General features: G+C 36.1%; 1 protein-coding gene across 5 annotated transcripts in view; it reads right to left on the bottom strand.

The window, feature by feature from the left end:
* side-VII (sidestep VII transmembrane protein) overlaps positions 1 to 23,217 on the bottom strand; it is a 1,783,907-nt gene that overhangs the window by 733,709 nt on the left and 1,026,981 nt on the right. For all 5 annotated transcript variants that reach the window (XM_073992696.1, XM_073992713.1, XM_073992706.1 and 2 more), the window contains one exon: positions 2,783 to 2,942. In XM_073992696.1, the coding sequence (XP_073848797.1) occupies positions 2,783 to 2,942 (160 nt within the window). The remainder of the gene's footprint in view (positions 1 to 2,782; positions 2,943 to 23,217) is intronic.

Here is a 23,217-nt window from a genome sequence, read left to right as displayed (position 1 = left end):
GACACTATCGTGGGAGTTCACTTCTTTGGTGTTGTTTCGATTTTTCAGCCGATGAACGGATCTGACACAAGCAGCAACTGCGTTAATGGAACTGCAAATATGTATTTCCGAATACTTCTAGCAGATTCTCATCAGTATTATAAGGTATACCGTTGACACGAATTTCGCAAGCAACGTGTGAGTTTTCTTACTTTAGAAGCTGTATTCTTAGTTCTTTACGCTCCGATTTCATTTCAGTCAAATTTTCAGAGACTCGTTTAAGGTTTGAAACACGATCTGTGACACTATTTAAGCCGGATTTAAGTACACAGAAATCGGTTCTAAGCTCACCTATTCTCTTATCCAATTCGTTGAGGATGCGATTTTCCGTTTCTTTGACAAGCTATTAAATTGCTCCATAAGACGTTTACTGTGTTTTATAAAACGATCTCGCTTCGGTGCTCGCGTGACTGTATTTTCGGTGTCGTATTCAATCTGCATATTATTTTGTGTAATATCAGCTTCATTTTGTTCAAACATAATGTATTTTTATTCTCGTTACTAATGTATTGTTGTTTATGTGTTATTGATTAAGGGTGTTGCTTGACTTGTTTATATTACAATTTACTTGCTATGGTGTTGCCCACTTTCAAGCGCAATTTAAGATTTATTGATTTAGATCGTTTCTGTTACTAACAGATCTTTATATTTGCAACAAAGCTTTTGCAGTATGTAATTGCTGATTTGACGTTTACTTTATTTTCAATTGACACTCTCACTCTCAACAATTTTTCTCGTGTTTTTTGGTTTGTTTTTTTTTTTCGTTGTTGTACCAAGTTCTCTTATGTTATTGTGGTTTGTTTGTGAATAATTTAAACACCAATTCTAGTTTCACAAAGAATCCCACTATGCTTTTAGGAGTTTTATTTCACACAGGGTGTACTATTTTATTTAGTACACAGTGTGTACTATTTTATTTAGTACACAGTGTGTACTATTTTATTTATTTAGCGGGGTTTTCTTTATAAGAAGGCTTTTTAACCAGAAATTATGGCGTTTAGAGCACAAACGGAGCCAAAACAGGGTTAATGTCAAAAATGACCATGAAAACGCAATAAAATCGATTATTGTCAATGAGAGTCGTACCTAAAATTTTATGAGTGACATTTTTGCAGAACATTTCGAAGCTGAAAAACGTTATCTTGTGATACTTTTATAGCGGTTCTTAAAATAAGGGTCGAAAAGGACATTGAAGGCAGCGAGTTAGAAGGTCGAAATGCTTTACGAAAATAATCCTCATTCGATGTGAAGAGATGTCATCTCATAAATAAGCTAAAACAACAGTTAACAAAGATATAACGCTAATTTCAAATGCCTTACAGGGTCCTCAGCAGAAACTTCATCACGCCATAAGTCGGAAGTTCGACTTACGGCGGATCTTTCCTCCGGGATTCTTAATATACTAGAATTTTTGTTCACAGTGTTATTAAATCTATTGAATTCTTTATTATGTTAAAACTGTTGGTGTTAACTTTTTTTATGGTGATATCTTCTTTTAAAATGCAATGTAGTTTTTTGCTTTTGTTTTTCTCATGTGTTTTTTTGTGAAGCGCTAAATATAAAAGTGGTGGTTGAAGCAGAATAGGCGTTGCAAGGAGATATTAAAGAATTCCGATAATTCATCTTTGAAACAATAAATTAAATTTTCTTGAAAACGTCGATCCCTTTTGGATTCTTATTTTACTGAATAAACTTTACAACACGCGTTTATAGTGTTGACCAAAACTATTGTAAATTTTATAATATCGACGCCTCCAAACAATAGTATGCTAAGTCGACTTAGCATGTTTTCAAGTTCTTTACATTTTTATATTTAACGTCCTTTAACTTAAATTCTGTCAAATTTTGGTAATGATCGGACAATCCGAACAGAAGTTATAAACAAATATTTACTTAGCATAGTAATGAAGTTCAAAAAAATTTCCAAACTTTGAGAGCTTCTCCTGCAAAACTCGCTTTTCAGAATTAGCAAACTATTGTTTGGAGGTGTCGAACGACCTTTAACTTAAATTCTGTCTAATTTTGGTAGTGATCGGTCAATCCGAACAGAAGTTATAAACAAATATTGACTTAGCATAGTACTGAAGTTCAAAAAAATATCCAAACTTTGAAAGCTTCTCCTGCAAAACTCACTTTTTAGACTTAGCATACTATTATTTGGAGGTGCCGATATATCTAAAAATTCCATATTTTGTATACATTTCGCGCCAAAACTGTCTCTCTCTTCGGAACATGCCATTGTTGTAAAATGCTTCTATCACGTTGTTTTTAGTATATTTTTAACGACAATTTAATAAATATGTCATTAATGTGGTGAAATCCCAAATGCAAGAATAAACTGTTCATGTTCACTGTTTTTGAAACAAGTGTTGTAAAAGATATAATACAAAATACCGCTGAAACAACATGAAATAAGAATTTTAGAGAACATTATTTGGAAGATTTTTGCAACAGCTTACTTGGTTCGACTCCGAACATTTTACCTGATACCGACCAGAGTTCCAGAATTTATGTAAAATTTTCTATATTTTATCGATTCTGATGCCCAAAATAAATATTACTTATGTTGTCTGTGTATCAGATACTAGTTTGAGGCTATAGTATTGCTAAAGACAACAAGCCCGATAATTTAAAAAAAATTATTTTGGCCCGGTTTAGATGAACTCAACGCCGTTCTTACTTGCTTTTAAATAAGACAATGTCAAAATAGTTTTGTATTGCTTAATGAATGCATAACACTTACATAAAATATTAAGTAAAAAAGGAGGACTTGTTCCTTCTCCCTCGCTGTTGAATCCGACGCAAGAAAAGTTTCCGGCAGTAGTTCTACTAACACCTTGTAGTACCAGTGAATGATTGCTAATTATAACACCTTGTGATATGTTTCGGGGCAGTGGTAGGTCCTGAAAGAGATATTCATAATTAGTAAATTATATATTCAATAAAATTAGTATATATGCATATATAAGTAAAAGTAAAAAAAAAACAAAATAAACAAAAAACAGCGAATGGCACAAGCAAGTAATAAATTCCAACAACAATCACTCACAGGCAACTGTGATGATGTTTTTCAACTTAGAGACCTCGATGAGTTCTTAGTTGATACGTGCTGATTGTTGTTTGCAAATATTTTTGTTCTGATGTTTTTTGGAAATGCCGAAAAGTCAGTGTGGTTCTCATTTATTTGATAATACTAAACACTTAAAGAGTTCGGGTTTTCGCTAAAAAAGACACCATTTCAAAAAGCTGAAAAGCCAATTGGTAATTCTCTCCGCCGGGATGAAATCATGATATTGGTAGCGATCAGTAAAATTTTGCAACACTGTCAGTTCGTTTTGAAAAACATTACTCTCTGTAATAGAGGGTAACAAATGAAGTAAAGCCATGGGGGAATACTCCAGCTTAAGCAATCAAATGAGATTGAATCTTCAACAATAAACAAAAAAACAGCGAATGGCGCAAGGGGTTTGTAATAAATTTCAACAACAATCACTCACAGGCAACTGTGATGATGTTTTTCAACTTACAGACCTCGATGAGTTCTTAGTTGATACGTGCTGATAGTTGTTTGCAAATATTTTTGTTCTGATGTTTTTTGGAAAAGCCGAAAAGTGAGTGTGGTTCTCATGTATTTGAGAATACTAGACACTTAAAGAGTTCGGGTTTTCGCAAAAAGGCATCATTTCAAAAAGCTGAAAAGCCAATTTACAACTCCCTTCGCCGGGATGAAATCATGATATTGGTAGCGATCAGTAAGTCAGTTCGTTTTGAAAAACATTGCTCTCTGTAATAGAGGGTAATAAATGAAATAAAGCCATTTTGCGAATACTCCAGCTTAAGCAATAAAATGAGATTGAATCTTCAACAATAAAAAAATAAACAAAAACAGCGAATGGCACGCGCAAGGGAGTTTGTAATAAATTCCAACAACAATCACTCACAGGTAACTGTGATGATGTTTTTCAACATACAGAACTCGATGAGTTCTTAATTGATACGTGCTGATAGTTGTTTGCAAATATTTTTGTTCTGATGTTTTTTGGAAAAGCCGAAAAGTGAGTGTGTTTCTCATTTATTTGAGAATACTAGACACTTAAAGAGTTCGGGTTTTCGTTAACAAAGGCATAATTTCAAAAAGCTGAAAAGCCAATTGATAGTTCCGTTCGCCGGTATGAAATCATGATATTGGTAGCGATCAGTAAAATTTTGCAACACTGTCAGTTAGTTTTGAAAAACATTACTCTCTGTAATAGAGGGTAATAAATGAAGTAAAGCCATTGGGGAATACTCCAGCATAAGCAATCAAACGTAAAAAAATAATTAGGGTAAAGCTAAGATTTGCACTATTAATATATGCGAACTATTATAGTTTACCAGGAAAAACAGGAAAACAAAAAATACGTACAGTGAATACATGAGAAAGTAGTACAGGTAATGCAATTTATTTAATTGACTTACAGTTAGGGACTAAAGATTACATACACCCCATAAGGGTTTTAGTGTAAGTAACGCTTTTTATGAAATTCCAACTACACAGTTTTATTTCTTCTCACTAATAAACAATATTTAAAACAACAAATAATACAAATAGCTGTCCATAATACAAATAGCTGTAAATTTTACAAAACCCAAAAAATGATAGGACAAAAGGTTACATACACCCCGAGGGAATAGGTGTGTGCCTTACACAAGGCACATTTATACAACTAAAAAATTTATAAAAACAACATTGTTGTTTATTTTTATTTATAATTGTCTCAGGAGTAACATAAACATTTTGAAAATCCTCTAAAATAGTACAAATTTGCATCAAAATGTAATATAAAGCATTCAGAACTATCGTGGGTCCTTTTTACACGTTTGAAATGAAACGAAGTATTTTCGGGATGAAAATTTCGAATTTTTAAATTTCATGAGTAGACCCATCACATCTTGAAACCCCAATTTACAGAAAAGAGTAGAAATACAGCTGATTGTCGCTTCTACCTTCTATAAATGTGCCTTTGTATTACCGTACAATTTATGAAATTAGCAGAAAACATGTTAATGTCTATAAGTGTCTGCGATATATTTTAGAGAAAAAATCTTTTGGGGGTAAAATGCTGTTATTTAAGTTTAGACTTCTTTCTTACAAGATGGAATCGTTAGTTGCTCAAGTGACCATATTTGTCCGCATAGTAACTGGTCCTTCAGTGGCAAAAGTTCAGTCTTGGTGTACAAGTGTATGACGAATGTCTCTCTAGATAAATATTTGTCGAAATGTTGGGATCTGAAGGAAATTCATCGTAGTCGAGTCAGATCTGAAAAGGATAAATGATGTGAGGAAATATTTCGCTCTACGACAAAAATAAATTCAGTAGGGAGATATATTGTAGATCTGCCCTTTAAGGATAATTGCCCTTTAATTCGCCCAAATCAGCAAGTAGCTCTGAGTCAATTTATAAGAGAGGTTAAATCTAAATATGTTGAATTTATCATTGAGTACATGGCTTTAGTTCATATGGAAGAGATTGATGAATATACGTGTGGTCCGAGTTATTACTTACCAAATCATTGCATTTTAAAATCGGATAGTAGGACCACTCAACTGAGAGTAGTTTTTAATAACTCTAGCATGGCGGAATAATCATTTTATTAGAAAAGGGTATACAACAAATTATGGCAACCCCCTGTAAATCATAAGAACAGTACAAAAGAGAGTTTGAAAAGCTTTTACCAATTAGATTTTGTTGCTTTTGATAATTCTTCGATATATATATATGAGGTGCATACCTATATTTCGCATTTTGTGTTGATAAATTTAGAAAGTAAAAATTATTTAGGTTTTAATATCCATTTTATTTATTTGATTAATTCGAATTTGTCCTTAATATTATGTAGTAATAAAATTATGAGAATTTCCCAAAAATCTATATATGAGGAAAAGTCAAAATTTTTTAGTTTCCATGAAGCCAAGGTTTGCACTATTATAATACGCGAACTATTGTAGTTTACCAGTAACTATGTCTATTGCTGGATTAAGTTAGTTGTTTTTGTACAAAGTTCAAAAATTTAGCAAAAAAATTTAATTTACGTGGTAGTTACGACCGCGTAAAGGAAAAACCATAGGTAAAAAACGTTGAATCTAAACAGGTTTTTTACAATGCTATTCGATTTCTGATTAAACCATTCAAATGACGGACATCTGTCCAAAGTAAAAGTAGGAGTATACAAAATCAAGATTACACTTCTAATGTATCACTTTTCAAAATTTTCACTGCATCCACCTTTTATGGATGCTGACATTTTGAAGCCGGATTTCAGGTGTTTTTTGTATTTTTTATGTAACTGGGACGCGCATTCGGATATTTCGAAAAACCAATAATAGGATTAAAGAACTCGCGATTTCGCATAATCTGATACATATATTGAGTATGTAGCCCACACAGCAGCAGAGTAATCTACTGCCAAAGGCCAAAATTTGTGTGATATTTTTTCTAAAAAACCTATTTTTTGGGTACAGTATTTACAATATCGTTTTGAGTGTGCTGGTACCCCGCGATATTTTAGTTTTTCGACGATCCGGATCATATGAATCACAGATCGTAAAAATCCATCTACTAGAACGGCGGAAATGGCTACTGCAAAAATGGAAAAATTTGCGAAAAATGTTTTTCAAAATATCGCTGACTAATTCGCGTTTTATGTGGATCGTTTCCATTTCAATGAAGAAACTGAATCATCACTCGCGTTTGTGCGAAAACAGCGGCTTAAAAAATTTAGTGGCATGAGAGCTGTATCCGATTTATCCAAAAAATACTGTGTGATGCTACATCCACGGTTCTTGATGGATTTTATTGAAATATGTTTAGATCGATGTATTTTTTCACGGTTGATAGTGAAATCGGATGCGCATAAAAAGTGTATGCACTTTTTGCAAATTATGAGCATTATACAGTTTTTGGCACACTAAACTGTAGACGATGCTACATCGCAGCCGCCAAAGTAAATCTTGTTAAAAGTATACAAACGAAAAGAAAACAATTCCTTGTATCGGGAAACCGCATGCGCATCAACTGATTTTGAGGATTTCGCTATTTTCACGCATTTCAAAATGTATATTACCTGATACAGTTTTCCTTCAAAATTATTCCCTATTTAAGGGAACCCATCATTTATTTGAAGGTCTTCCATATCTTCCTCAAGGTGTAAGCGTGTGTACTGAAGTGATTACAATAATAAATGTGCCTTTTCGCGTGAATTTTACCTAAAATAGATAAAGAACTCCAACCTATTTTTCCTATATTTTCTTCAACTATTTCATAAAATAAATTTGAAAAATATTTTTTTCTTTTTTGAATTTGCTCAATATAATTTTTGTTTTTGTTATAATATGCGAACTGCTAAATAGATTTGTAAAGTTTTGGTTTCATTTGAATACTCGTGATGTTTACATTACGCACATATTTTTAAAATATTTTTAGGATGCATAAACAGCTTGAATTCTATTAAAACATTTTGCAAACTACCTTTTTTTTTTAATTCTTTCTTATTTTCCGCGAAAATTTACAAAATTTTTACTAATGTTATAGCACCTCAGTAATCATATAGTACGTAGGAAGCCATTAGTTAACAGTTTTTCTCAATATAATGAGTAGTGATTTTTAAAGATTTTTTTCTTATTATCAAAATTGAAACCGCCATAACTTTTGCGCGCAATAACCGAAACTAGTATCTCGAACAGATTTGAGAATGGGAATTTTTTCTCAAGCCGTGTACGAAAAATCATTCATGTAGCTTTAAAAAAATTTTCTAATTTTTTTTCGATGAAAAACTAAAAAATTTTGTCTTTTCTTCATATATATAAAATTCTTCGAGTCTGTCATGATGTTCGAAATTAAACTCCTCCGAAACGGCTGGTCCGAATTCCACGAAATTTTGTATGTGGAGTTTTTAGGTCTGAGAATAGGTTTTTAGCTATTTTTTATACTGGTCAGTTGAGTGACCAGGGTACCTTCCCCACAAAATTTTTTAAGAAAACGTGAAATCAAAGATATTTTTGAACGTATTGTTTAAAAATTGCTTGCAATACTATGGTAATAATTGCCGTGATCCTGAATGGTCATTTCGGAAGTGGAATATCGCGGTCAGCCCAATTTTTCAAAATTGTATAATTATAGACAATATTTAATTTTAGTAAGCGTGACTACAATAAATACTGGCTTCGATAAGTGGGAATGCGCGATCAACCACACATTTTGGTATACAGTACAATCTCGATAATGTTAAATGTCGCTTGACCGAAGTTCCAAAAAAAATCGATTGAGAAATCAGCCAAATCCTAATTTTAAAGATGGTTAAATAACTAGAACGTCTAAAAATTTGCATTGGTCACTAAAACGACGGTCCAATAATGCGTTGTATTTATAATCTATCTAAATGTATGTCAAGTTCTTTTAGACTGACATGATGTTCTAAATTAAACTTCCGAATCGGCTGGAGAATACCGAAAATGGAGTGGGTGGGGGACCTACCCCACATCGCGTTTTAATAAATCGCGAAATCTCAGAGATTATTAGACATATTAGTATTCAATACATCAGCAAAGGTGGCCTCTGCCATTAATGGGAGTTTTGGAAGCAGAATACCGCGATTACGTCCAATTTTTGAAGACTTTATTCTTACTGCAAACACGCCATGAACGTTGACTTGAGTGCTTGGAATAACTCGATCAAGATCACGTTTTTTATACAGCAAAGACTAGATAAATTCAACTAGCATTTTTAATTAATTTTTCATGAATCACTGATGTTTACGTGTTTAGGAGCTTAAAATAATAACGCACTTTGTTAACAAGAAGTAAAAACGGCGTTAAGTTCGACCGCGCCGAACTTTTTTACCATTCACCACAATTTATATTGAAACCAGATTTTAGCCGTTTCGGTTGGATAATGTGACTGAAACCTCCAAGGGCGACTAAATACCAAGTATAGCCATACCGGTTGAATAATGTGGCTGAAACCTTGCATATACTGAAAATCGGGAGGTACCGTTCTATGTAGTCTATATAAAAACCTAAACATGTACCGAATAGTCTATGTGGGAATGTCTTCTATCCACAACGAAGACTAAAAACCAAATTGTAGCCATGATGGTGAGGAACCTCCAAACTGTTCTATCTATATCAGAACGTGGACTTATACCGACAAGTCTCTGCAGGTATGTTTACGACCCCCGACGGAGACAACAACAACAAATTCGGTGGGAAAATTAGGCAAAACCTCTTTACTATGTAAAATCAAGAGGTACCGTTCTATGGGAGCTTTATCAAAAAGTGGACCTGTAGCGATAATACTCTGCAGGGGTATTTACGACCCCCAACGGACACCAACAAACCAAATTATAGCCATTTCAGTTTAATAATTTGGCTAAAATCTTGAAAATACCCAACCTCGGGTGCTTTATCAAAAACTGAACACAGAATGGGAATGCTTATACCCCAAGGAAGACTAAATCCCATTTAATGGCGAATGCCGAAAATCGGGTGGTACAGTTCCATGTTGTTTATATCAAAACGTGGACCGGTATAACCCACTTCCAATACCAAACATCCTAGGAGAAATTAATTACAAAGTTCAATGTTAAATATTGCGGGCTGTATCTTGATTTCAGCTGAAGAACATCGCTACATTAACTCATTTTTATTCTGATCAAAAAAAAATGCGAAGTGTTACAAACGGAAACAAAAAGTTGGTTATACCCTTCATCTTATGGTGGAGGGTATAATTAAAAGAGTTTTCTATTTTTAATCTAGAGACACAATTTTGTTTTATGAAGTTTCAAGGAGAATGCATGGTTACGTAAATTCGTTTCGAAAATCGCAACATTTCATTCGTAAGTCGATTATTCTATTTGTAATTCGACTATTCTATTTGTAATTCAAATTATTCCACTATTTCATTTATAAATCGGAAAGCAACAAAAAGGAACAAATGAAATAATTCGAATTACAATTGAAATGTTTCGAATTACAAATGCAATTCTCGAAATACAAATAAAATGTTACGAATTAACAAGTAAGAGAGGGCTATAGTCGGACGGGCCGACCATGTGATACCCTACACCACTACATACACTAGCGGTCATCTGAATAGGTTTGAATTTTTTTCTTTTTATATGTTAAGGTATCTTCTGATGTGTTCGTATTGTAGATCCATACTATTTAGTTTTTGAGAGTCCTATACTATGCCAACATTCCCAAGAAAAAACTGGGCGGTGTTGCCATATTTTCGGAAAATATCCCAATTATAATAAAAAATTTGCAAAAAAGTGACCAATTTTTGCGATCATCAGAATAGGTTTGAATCAAATAAAATTGGAAAATTGTACTATCCAAGCAAATATTGCGCAGGTTTTTGGTTTAGTTTAGTAAAGTGGAACATTCTGATAAATCCTACAACAAATTTGACCGGCTTTATTTGGAACGTGGGTTCAATTCTCAACATTGAAAAGTTACCAAGAACTTTCAGATAAAATCAAGAAATATTCAAACCAAAACGTTTTATAAACTTGCTTTAAATGACTTTTTGATTTCGTTAGATCTGTTCTGAGCTTCGAAAATTGTCTGAAAGCAAATACCAAGTATAGCCATATTATTAGGATCGATAAAATAGGAAGGTCATTGAAAATAGTTGGTATTTTAGTACAAGTTTCATTTTTTAACTATCCTTGCAGTACAAATTTATGTGCTATCATGCTCACAAATCCACCATAGTTGCCCACATGTATCATAAATGTTCGAAAATTGGTGTGGAAGAATGTTTCTTCGACGACAATAAAGTAGAAAATTGTAATTCAGATTTAAGTCAAAGGGGCAAGGCAAGTCGGCGATATCGACTTTTATAGTGCTGTATAACCTCAGTAGTCCATTCTTTTGTACTTATTCGTGTTTGTTTTATGACTTGTGAACAGAAAAAAACTTTTTGACCTAACTATATAGCTCTATAACAGTCGGTGATATCATGCCCCTTTGACTTAAATTTGAATTACAATTTTCTACTTTATTGTCGTCGAAGAAACATTCTTCCATACCAATTTTCGAACATTTATGATACATGTGGGCAACTATGGTGGATTTGTGAGCATGATAGCACATAAATTTGTACTGCAAGGATAGTTAAAAAATGAAACTTGTACTAAAATACCAACTATTTTCAATGACCTTCCTATTTTATCGATCCTAATAATATGGCTATACTTGGTATTTGCTTTCAGACAATTTTCGAAGCTCAGAACAGATCTAACGAAATCAAAAAGTCATTTAAAGCAAGTTTATAAAACGTTTTGGTTTGAATATTTCTTGATTTTATCTGAAAGTTCTTGGTAACTTTTCAATGTTGAGAATTGAACCCACGTTCCAAATAAAGCCGGTCAAATTTGTTGTAGGATTTATCAGAATGTTCCATTTTACTAAACTAAACCTAAAAACTGCGCAATATTTGCTTGGATAGTACAATTTTTCAATTTTATTTGATTCAAACCTATTCTGATGATCGCAAAAATTGGTCACTTTTTTGTACATTTTTTATTATAATTGGGATATTTTCCGAAAATATGGCAACACCGTCAAGTTTTTTCTTGGGAATGTTGGCATAGTATAGGACTCTCAAAAACTAAATAGTATGGATCTGCAATACGAACACATCAGAAGATACCTTAACATATAGAAAGAAAAAAATTCAAACCTATTCAGATGACCGCTAGTGTATATGTATTAACTCATCGCGTATTAAAACCGTTTTAAAATTTGATTTTGCCTGGCTGGGGAATCGTTTTGAAAGAAGGTGGCAAAGCGAATCATGCTGCAATGTATGTATAAAAATCCAATTGGACAATTAAAACGTTAGGGCACCATGTAATATGCAACAATGCAACAACTGGGAATAGGAAAATGTGGTTCTGTACACATAACCCATTATATATTAAGCAGTAGGCCCGTTATCTAGCAGACAGTTTATTGCAATTTTCATCGGGGGGAAGATCAGTAGTTCTATTTTCATATGTAGTCTACTTTGCCGGTATATGCCCTCCAGGTAAAAAAATATAGACCAAAAATATTTTTTTTTTGTATTGTTCATACAAATGTAATGGTCCATTTCACCCGCTAAATAATATCAGATCATCATCCAAAATTGTAGGCCTCTTCTTCGACCTAAACTCTCACCTCATGCGAAATTTCGCCATTATTGAACTATAATTGCGGCCTCTAGCGTGTTTATCATTACACTACAAACAAATAACAGGGTATATTAGGCTGTAACTCTGTTATCTTATCATTTACACCAACACAATTGACATCAATAGAAAGGCCAAGCGTTCCTCTTCCGAGTATAGCTTACTTGCCCGGAATGTCTCTTCCAGGAATAAAGATATAAGCTGTCTACTAAAATTTTTCACAATTTTCACACAAAAGTTGTGGTCCATTTAACCATCTAAATATTATCTGATCGCCATCTCAAATTGCAAGCTACTTCTTTGTCATATACTCTTACCTTATTTAAAATTTCGAGGCGATCTGACTATTATTGCGACCTACAGAGCATATGCAACATTGGATAAAAATTATGTTTTTGATCCATTTCACCCGCTAAATATTTCACGATCATCACCAATTAAAATATCGATCTATTCTGACGTGAAACCAACCTCCATACCAAATTTCGTGACGATCGGTCCAAAATTGCGGCCTGGAGTTTGATTACAATTTATAATGGACAGACGGACACACGGACGGACCGACCGACGGACACACATCTCAAAATCGCTTTATCTCACCGAGATATGAAGATTGGTATGCCACATTGGGGGTCTCCGACGAATATTTCGCGGTGTTACATGAATTTTTACCAAAACTAACTTATAATACCCTTTCCACATAGTCGTGTAGGGTATAAAAATGGAATTCTCGAATTACAACTAAACTGATTCGAATTGAATCTGAAAAGGTGTAGATATATTAATATGTAGATGGGCTATAAATGTTTACACGGAAAACTAAAAACGGGCCAGCAACGCGGACCGGGTCAGCTAGTATAGATATAAAAATGTTTAAAAGTTGTCACTATATTTAACAACATATCAGAGGAACACAATTTGATTGTGTGCATGATGTTTTAGGATTGCCTGTTTCATACTTACTATGTGCTACTAATGATTTTTTTCTCACGGGCCAACAACAGTACCACATACCTCCAGTATGTGTTGCAAAGAAAACCAATCTTCCACAGAGTAAAGGGTAAGCTCAGACTGATGAATATTCCTTAAGGAATATAGTAAGTTGTTCCACAAGATGTTAACGTTTCAGTACACAGCAGAAATTTGCCTTAATATATGGGCAACGTATTTAATTTCACACGGCCTTTCAAATTATGCCTCAATTAACAAGGCGATAAAGAAGGTTTTACGATAATAATAATATTTTTCCAATTGGAGTGTTAATTAATACACTGCTCAACAAAATTGAAAAAGTTGAATGTTTCAACCGAAGTTGTTGTTGTTTCTAAATGAAATCGGCGAGTTATTTTCCATCTCCATCAGCTCTTGTTCTTGAGATATAGCTCAAAATCCGTTTTTACGAGTTTTACCCAGAATTTCGTTATTTCCGGATACAAACAAATATTTTTTGTGGGTTTTTCGACACTAATATATTAAGGAGATGTTGTACGTTCGATACAAACAGTTTTTGAAATAATTATGGTGAATATATATCAAAAAAATATAGGAAACATACGACGGACCTTGTAAAAATTGCATATTTTAAGTAATTTAAGCTGTGATTACGTCATCGGGGGAAATCATAGGATCTTCATATGGCATACCGGATATGCTTAGGGTGTCTACTATATAGTCCAGTATTCAAATATATAATATAAAGTTCATAGCGCCCATGAGCAGTACCACCTTATTTTAAGTATTATGAGGATTTTATCTTCATTTTTAGACCGAATTGGCTGTAACTTGACAATGGGACCCCCCATTGGTAGAGAAACTTCCTCACTAAAAATGATGGACACATGTACAGGTTTTGGTATAGCCCCCATATAGCGGTACCACCCGATTTCAAGTATTATAAGGATTTTATCTTCATGTTTAGCCCGAATTGGCTGTAACTTGGCAATGGGACCCCCCATTGGTACAGAATTATCGCTTAGTCTCAATAAATATATTCTTTCTCATGATGCAATCTCTCAAATAAAACGCTTGCCGTTTAATTTTGCCACCATTTATAACTTTAATGCAAGCGTTTTATTTGAGATATCTATCATGAGAAAGAATATATTTATTGAGGCTAAGCGACAAATTATTTTCTAGCTTAAGTGCATTTCTAAATAAAACACTGAAATTTATTTTTTTAAATTATTTTTTATTTTTAACTTTTTAGTAAATAAATTTTTTTGACCACTGAGAACAAAATTGTAGTCAATTTAGGCCGAAAATTTAGATAAAAACTTTAGAAACTTAATTTTTTAATAATTTTTTTATTTTTAACTTTTTAGTAAATAATTTTTTTAACCACTGAGAACGAAATTTTAGTCAATTTAGGCCGAAACTGTAGATTAAAATGCCTTAAATCGTGTGGTACCGTTATATAAAGGATATACCAAAACCTGGACTTATGTCCATAATTTTTGATGGGGAAGTTTCTGTACCATTGAGAACTCTAAATGCCAAGTTACAGATAATTCTGCCTAAAAATTATGATAAAATCCTTAAAACACTTGAAATCGGGTGGTACCGCTATATGGGGGCTATACCAAAACCTGGACCTATGTCCATCATTTTTAGTGAGGAAGTTTCTGTACCAATGGGGGGTCCCATTGCCAAGTTACAGCCAATTCGGGCTAAACATGAAGATAAAATCCTTATAATACTTGAAATCGGGTGGTACCGCTATATGGGGGCTATACCAAAACCTGGACCTATGTTCACAATTTTTGGTGGGGAAATGTGTGTATCATTGGGAATCCCAAGTGCCAAATGACAGCAAATCGGGCTAAAATGAAGATAAAATCTTCAAAATACCTGAAATCGGGTGGTACTGCCATATGGGGGCTATGGGAAAGAATGGGCCCATATTCATGTACTGTCATCCAAATCTGAAATGTGTGCAAAGTTTTAGTTCGATTGGTCAACTGCAACTGCGTTAAAAATGAGTTACTAGATTTGAACTAAATCGGGTGGTACCGCTATATGGGGGCTATAGGAAAAAAGGACCCATGTTAGATTTGGTTTCATATTCATGTATTGTCATCCAAATCTGAAAAGTGTGCAAGGTTTCAGTTCGATTGGTCAACTGCAACTGTGTGGAAAATGAGTTACCAGATTTGAAAAGCAACCTAACCTAAATAAAACACCGTATTGTCATCCAAATCTGAAAAGTGTGCAAGGTTTCAGTTCGATTGATCAACTGCAACTGTGTGGAAAATGAGTTACCAGTTTTGAAAAGCAACCTAACCTAAATAAAACACCGTATTGTCATCCAAATCTGAAAAGTGTGCAAGGTTTCAGTTCGATTGGTCAACTGCAACTGTGTGGAAAATGAGTTACCAGATTTGAAAAGCAACCTAACCTAAATAAGACGCCGTAAAAACACTGTAAAAATGGACCAATATTGGTTTTGATTTCATATTCATGTATTGTCATCCAAATCTGAAAATTGTGCAACGTTTTAATCCGATGGGTCAATTGCAATTGTGTCAAAAATGAGTTACCAGATTTGAAAAGCAACCTAACCTAAATAAAATGCCGTTAAAACACTGTAAAAATGGACCAATAATGGTTTTGATTTCATATTCATGTATTGTCATCCAAATCTGAAAAGTGTACAAAGTTTCAGTTCGATTTATCAACTGCAACTGTGTTAAAAATGAGTTACCCGACTTGGGTTTTTATGCCAAGAAAACCACGCCCACTTTTTCACTTTACAATTTTTATCATTTCTACAAAAACTACTAAACCGATTTTCCTGAAATTGCCAGGGAATGTACAGGCTACAAAATTGGTTGAATTTCGGAAATGGCGGGGTACTTCCCCTATACCCTATTTCTTTAAAAATGCTATATCTATCGTTGGTAATGGCATCAGTTGAGAACAGCTAGACCAATTTCGATAATTTTTTCTGCTAAACGTGCGCCATAACCCGACTTGGGTGTTTATGCAAAGAAAATTTGATCACGCCCACTTTTTTCACTTTTCAATTTTTATCATTTCTAAAAAAAACTACTGAACCGATTTTCCTGAAATTGCCAGGGAATGCACAGGGTGACCCCGGTTAAAATAGGCTACACATTTAGTTGAATTTTGGAAGGGGCTGGGTATTTCCCATATACCCTATTTCTTTAAAAATGCTATATCTATATAAATAAAAATCAAATGTCGTTCGTTGGTAATGGCATCAGTTCAGAACGGCTAGACCGATTTTGATAATTATTTCTGTAAAATGTGGGCGATAAACCGACTTTGGTTTTTATGCAAAGAAAATTTGACCACGCCCTCTTTTACGCTCACTTTTTTCAATTTTTATCATTTCTACAAAAACTACTGAACCGGTTTTCCTAAAATTGCCAGGGAATGTACAGGGATGGCCCCCATTTAAAATAGGCAACAAATTTAGTTGAATTTCGGAAGGGGCGGGGTACTTCCCATATATCCTATTTTTTTAAAAATGCTATATCTATATAAATAAAAATCAAATGTCGTTGGTAATGGCATCAGTTGAGAACGCCTGGACCGATTTCGATAATTATTTCTGTAAAATGTGCACGATAACCAGACTTAGGTTTTTATGCAAAGAGAAATGTACCGCACCCACTTTTACGCCCACGTTTTTAATTTGGCAATGTTTATCTTTTCTATAAAAACTACTGCACCGATTTATCTGAAATTGTCAGGAAATATACAGGGATGGCCCCTGGTTAAAATAGGGTACAAATTCAGTTGAATTTTGGAAGGGCGGGGTACTTCCTCTATATCCCATTTTTATACCCTACACCACTATGTGGAGAGGGTATTATAAGTTGGTTTTGGCCAAAAAGTTTGTTGTTTATGTATACCAAAATGAATGTCTCTACGAACTGAGTCGATCTGGCTATGTGTGTCCGTCCGTCTGTCCATCTAAACCTTGTAATCACGCTACAGGTCGCAATTTTGATCGGATCGTCACCAAATTTTGGGTGTTGATGAGGGCCCGGAGGGGAAGAAGCCTATCGGATAATATTCAGGGGTCGAAATGGGCAAAAAACTTATTTAGGGAAAAAGTCAACGTTTTATTTCAAAGCGAATATCTCTGCATCTATAATGGGCATATCAAAAGCAAAACCTGCCGATGAAAGTAGAAAATATCAACTTTACAACGATGTATAGTAGGTTGTCATAGGTGGTCAAACAAAGAAGAAATCGCAATAGTCGCTAATACAACCCATCTTTTTATTTTTGCGATTTGAGTTATAATGACGAATATCACAGCTTTGGTTGGGGATCTTCCAAAAGCAAAGCCTGACTGTGAAAGAAGAATATCCCACCTTTACAATGATTCAAAGCGGGTTGGCGTAGGTGGCCAAATAACGGAGATATAGCAATAGTCGGTAATACATCCCATTTTTCAATTTTTTTCACAATCGCGCTACAATCGTCACGAAATTTTGGGTATTAATGGGGGTCCCACAGAGGAAGAAGCCTATTGATTTTGATGATGGTCGGAAAATATTCAGGGGTCGAAATGGGCAAAAACTTATTTGGAGAAAAGGTCAACGTGTTATTTCAAAGCCAATAGCTCTATTTCTTTAAGAGGTAAATCAAAAGCAAAACCGGGCAAGGAAAGTAGAAAATAGGTGGTCAAACAACAGAGATATCGCAATAGTCGGTAATGTATCCCATTTTCCGATATTTTTGTAATCACGCTACAGGTCGCAATTTTGATCGGATGGTCACGATTTTTTTGGGTGTTGATGCGAGTCCCACAGAGGAAGAAGCCTATTAAGTTTGGTGATGGTCGGATAATATTCAGGAGTCGGAATAAGCAAAAAGCTTATGTGGAGAAAAGTCAACGTATTTTCTTATGCGAATATCTCCGCTTCTCCAAAAGGAAAGCCCGCCAATGGTAGAAGAAATGATCTCCTTTATATTGATGCAAATTATGTTGGCGTAAGTGGGCAAACAACCGAGATATCGCAAAATTCAGTAATATATCCATTTTTTTTTCATTTTTTTAATCACTCTAGCGGTTGGAATTTTGATCGGATAGTCACGAGATTTTGGGGGTAGATGCGGACCCCACAGAGGAAGAAGCCTATTGATTGTGGTGATAGTCGGTTAATATTTAGGGGTCGGAATGGGAAAAACTCATGTGGAGACAAATTCAAAGTTTTATTCTTTGTGAATATATCGGTTTCTAGTAGGGGTATTCCAACGGCAAAGCCTGTCAATAGAAGAAGAAAATATTACCTTTAAATTGGTGTAAAGTAGGTTGGCGAAGGTGGCGAAACAAGGGAGATACCACAATGCATACAATTCTTCCATTTTTTGCAATTACGCTACAAGTCGCAATTTTGATCGGATGGTCACGAAATTTTGGTCCCGAGAGAAAGAGTCATATTATGTTTGATGGTATTCGGATTATATTCCCTAAAAGAAATGTTTACCAGTGAAAAGCTTATGCACAGGGGTAGTGGTGTAGGGTAACACATGGTCGGCCCTGTCCCGACTATAGCCTTTGCTCACATGTTTAAAAATGTTATATTTACAATAGTTTCGAATGTATATATTTGGAAGTTAATTTGCGAGACAATTGTGGTTGTGTCCCAAATACTTGGCCACACCCACTGTTTAAAAATGCTACATCTACAAAAATTCTGAACCGATTTTCCTAAAAATTTAAGGGAATGTACAAGGATGACCCCCGGTGAAAATGGTATGCATATTTTCTTGAATTTTGAAGGGGGCATATTTAAAAAACCCCTAATCTTTATGAACAAAAATCAAATGCTGTCATAACCCAACTTAGGTTTTTATGAAAAGAAAAGTTTACCACGCCCACTTTTTCCAATTTCCAATTTAAATCTTTTCTGCAAAAACTACTGAAATTGTCAGGGAATATACAGGGATGGCTCCCGAAAACAGGCTACATATTTTATTGAATTCCAGATGGTCGGGGTACCTCCCTTATGCGATGTTTTTAAAAAACGTTATATTTGCAAAAATTATTAATGTAAAATCTAGGTACTTCCTTAGGGCCTAAAGACCCGACCACGCCTGTTTATACCCTACACCACTATGTGGGGAGGGTATTATAAGTTGGTTTTGCCCAAAAAGTTTGTAACGCATCGAAATAATGGTCGTAGACCCATACATATAAATACCAAAATGATTGTCTAAGTCGATCTGGCTATGTATGTCCGTCCGTCTGTCCATCTAAACCTTGTAATCACGCTACGGGTCGGAATTTTGATCGGATCATAACGAAATTTTGGGGGTTGATGGGGGTCTCACAGAGAAAGAAGCCTATTGATGGTTGGCGTACATCCCACTTTTCCATTTTTTGTTTGAGTTGTACTGACGATGCACTTAAATACGTTCCAACAAAATTGACGTGTATTAATGAAGACATTCAGAGCAAAGACGCTAAGCTATGCTAATTTTAGTATTTTGAATTTAACCAGTCAAAAGCGTATGTGGTGTAGGGTATCACATAGTTGGCCCCGATCCGACTATAGCCTTGGCTCACTTGTTTTTTTTTAAATATGTCATAACTCCAATACTACTGAAGGGATTTCCATAAAATTTGCAGCAAAAGAGAGGACCGATGTGGACCATTTAGGAGTTAAAGAAAATTTGGACAAAATATTAGGAGATCAAAAGTTTCGACAAAATCAGTTGCTCCGTTCAAGAGATATAGTGCATACCATTCTAGTGAAATTTTTTGAATATTGGGGGGAAGTACCGGAACTTGTGGGCGGGTATTGCCCATCTTCGAACTGAACTAAGTTCGGACAAAATATGACGCAGGCAAATTCTGGACCAAATGGTTGATCAATTAGAGAGTTATCGTGCTCTCCACCCCCGCCGGGATAACGATCTTGGCGCGATGCGGGGGCTAGACGTCACAACGTTCCACTCAGCTTCTTATAGTGTTGATCTGGGGGTTGTGACCGACCAAAGGTTATCCACCTCTACTGTCACAAACCAATACAGAGCACTGAACACCCACAGTGTATCTCTGGAATGTGTGACACATATTTGGTAGTGATCTCCTACCAAATAAGAAATTGCTGAGATCCCCTAACACCGGGGTGTTAAGCGACCACGTGCCCATCGGTGTTCTCAAGGTTTGCAGTTAGGGTACCAACTATATTTGAACGGAGCCTCGTTGATACCTGGGCGTCTCAACGAGTAATTTTCATGCCCTTGCCGTGGCAAGGAGGCTATGCCGCGGTAGACATCAGCTCCTCCACAACTCAATATCTCATGGACATTCGAAATTTAAACAAAAAAAAAAAAAAAACAAAAACCCAAAAACCCCAAAATGAACCTTCGACTGATGTAGCTGTGGATGCCTTGGCACCCTCAGTCTTCACACTCACAAGTGCAACCTCCTCATTATCCCTGACAATTACGAATATGGACATTGACAACGATTCCCCTAACGTTACGGCCAGCAGCTCTAACTCTGCTACAAATCGGACTGGTAATATGGGCGGGGACGACGCTCCGGAACTGGACCATATTAACGACAGTTTGAACAGACAGAGCCTTGTACTCCTCAGTTTAATTGAGGAAAGCGTCCCCTTGACACTCAAGGAGAAAAGCATCCCGGATGAAATTTGGAAAAAGTTATCGCTGACTGAGGAGGTGGATGATATGGACGCGACAGTGATCCATGTCCCTACCTCTTGTCTAGCTAATGACCCCCCATCCGGTGATGCTTCGGTGTCGGACAATTTCGACAAACCTCTGCTTCTAAGGCAAAAAGCAGTAGAGGAGGAGAGTGGCGCGAGCGAAGAACATGTCGAAAAGATGGACGATTTGCTGAATCCACAGACCTCCACTTCTGCAAAAGCCAAGGAAACAAGAGACAGAAAATCATACCGAAGGGCAACTAATTATTGCAATCGGAATGCCGATAAGGACCCCAATACCATCAGCGTAAGGGAATTTCAAATGATACGGTCTAACCTCAAGTACGAGAGGAAATTTGAAAGAGAATATCCTCACGTACCAAAAGGGGAAGTGCGTGCCAGTGAAATCCCTACGTCAAGAGCGGGAGTAACCCCCATCTAAGCCTCCAAAGAGGTGACGGCATTGGCTTCCTCCAAGGAAAGTGGACCTCGGTCGACAGATCCAAAATCACAACCAGTGGTTGTGAAGAGGATGAGGTCTTCTGCGGAACAACCTCCATCAGCGAAGAAGTCTACGTTGACACGGCCGGTCTATCCGTCTGCATCGTTTGCTTCGGTGATGAGGAAGGCTAGTGAGGGGATCACTACTAAAGAGGTTAAAGCCTCTTCATCAAGTGCTTCGTCTCTGAAGCCTTGTACGTCTAGAAAGGTGAGTAAGGATACCGCGGAACTAAATGCTCTGCAGACTCTATGCTCATCTGTAAGGGCGAGTGAGTATAAGGCGAAACCGAGAGCTCTGCAGACTTCCTGCTCGCCCACTAAGGCGAGTAAGAACAACGCGGAAACTAGTGTTTTGCAGAATCCAAGCTAGTCTGTGAAGACGAGTAAGGGAAGTCCCGGACCTAGCGGTCTGGAGATTCCCTGCTCGTCCACGAAGGTAAGCAAGGACATCGCGAAGCCTACAGCTCAGCAGAATGACATCGCTGCTCAACGGATTGTCCCGGGTGAGATCCGGCTGGCAATCATAGACAGGGCTGACCCCAATGGGCGTATCAGTGACTGTCATTGGTTGCTAGCTGAGGGTCGTCTTCGTGACATCCTCCTCTCGGACGTGGTAGAACAGGCAAATGTACGGCTAGGCCAGTCTGGTCTTTACAAGGGAGTCAAGGTAATTAGCTGTGAGAACAAAGAATCGGCAGATTTCCTTCTCAAAAGAGTTAATGACATTGGCTCTCTTTGGGAAGGTAGCAATCTGGCAGTTGTACCTTTGTCTGAGATACCATGTGGGATGATAACCTCAGTATGGGTCCTTCCTCTTTCAATGGAGTTAGGACGAATACTAAAGTTGTTTGAGAAGCAGAACGTCGATCTTCATATGGGAGATTGGAGGATTCTCGGTTCCTTTAAGAAGAACGACGGACTGGTCATAAAATTCGCCACTGACAAGTCAGGGGAGGAATTTCTGAGGAGTCGAGGAGGGGTGCTGAACTTTGGATTAGGACGATTATGTTTCCGAATCCCACCAAAGCACCAGTAGGTAGGAAGCGGCAAAAGCTTAGCTTTGTGCAGATAAACCTGCATCATTGCAAAGCTGCTGCTTCTGAACTACTGAAAAACCTTTCGACTCAAGACATCGATATCGCCCTAGTCCAGGAACCTCATTAATATAAAAATAAGATGAGTGGGCTTAGTGACAAGAACTATACTGTTTTCGCAGCCTCGAATGGGGACAAGGTGAGGACATGCATAGTTGCTCAAAAGAATCTTAACCTAATCCTTCTGTCCAATTACAGTAGAGGTGATATAACCACGGTACGGATGGAAGAAGGTCGGAGCAAGCCCTTATGAAGACTCCGAACCACCAGGCAAGGTCACTCAGGATCTAGTGGATGAACTAGGGAGCATAAGCTGGATTGTCCTTGGATGTGATGCCAATGCCCACCACTTTCACTGGGGAAGCAGTGACACAAATGTCAGAGGTGAGTACATTTTCAATTTTATTTTAAAAAATAATTTAAGAATTTGTAATAGGGGTAACACTTCCACGTTTCAAAATAGAATAAGGGGGGAAGTCATTGACATAACCCTGACCAACATGGACGACTCCGATGTACTATAGGTAATTTGGACAGGTTTTTAGGCAAAAAGTAGATTTTTGCACTTTTAATAACGCGAGTTTTCTAATTTGAACCGAAGAAAGAGCATGTCAAATTCTATGGATGTGCAATATTCAAAACTCGCGGTATAATTCGAAGTTAAAATCAAAATTTCTAAGACAAAATAAAAAAATGTGCGATTTTTTGCGTTT

The sequence above is a fragment of the Musca autumnalis genome, unplaced genomic scaffold (assembly GCF_047663935.1).
Source record: "Musca autumnalis isolate F117 unplaced genomic scaffold, ASM4766393v1 scaffold_1, whole genome shotgun sequence".
In the NCBI taxonomy this organism is placed as follows: Eukaryota; Metazoa; Arthropoda; class Insecta; order Diptera; family Muscidae; genus Musca; species Musca autumnalis.
This window is presented reverse-complemented; position numbering and strand designations above follow the sequence as displayed.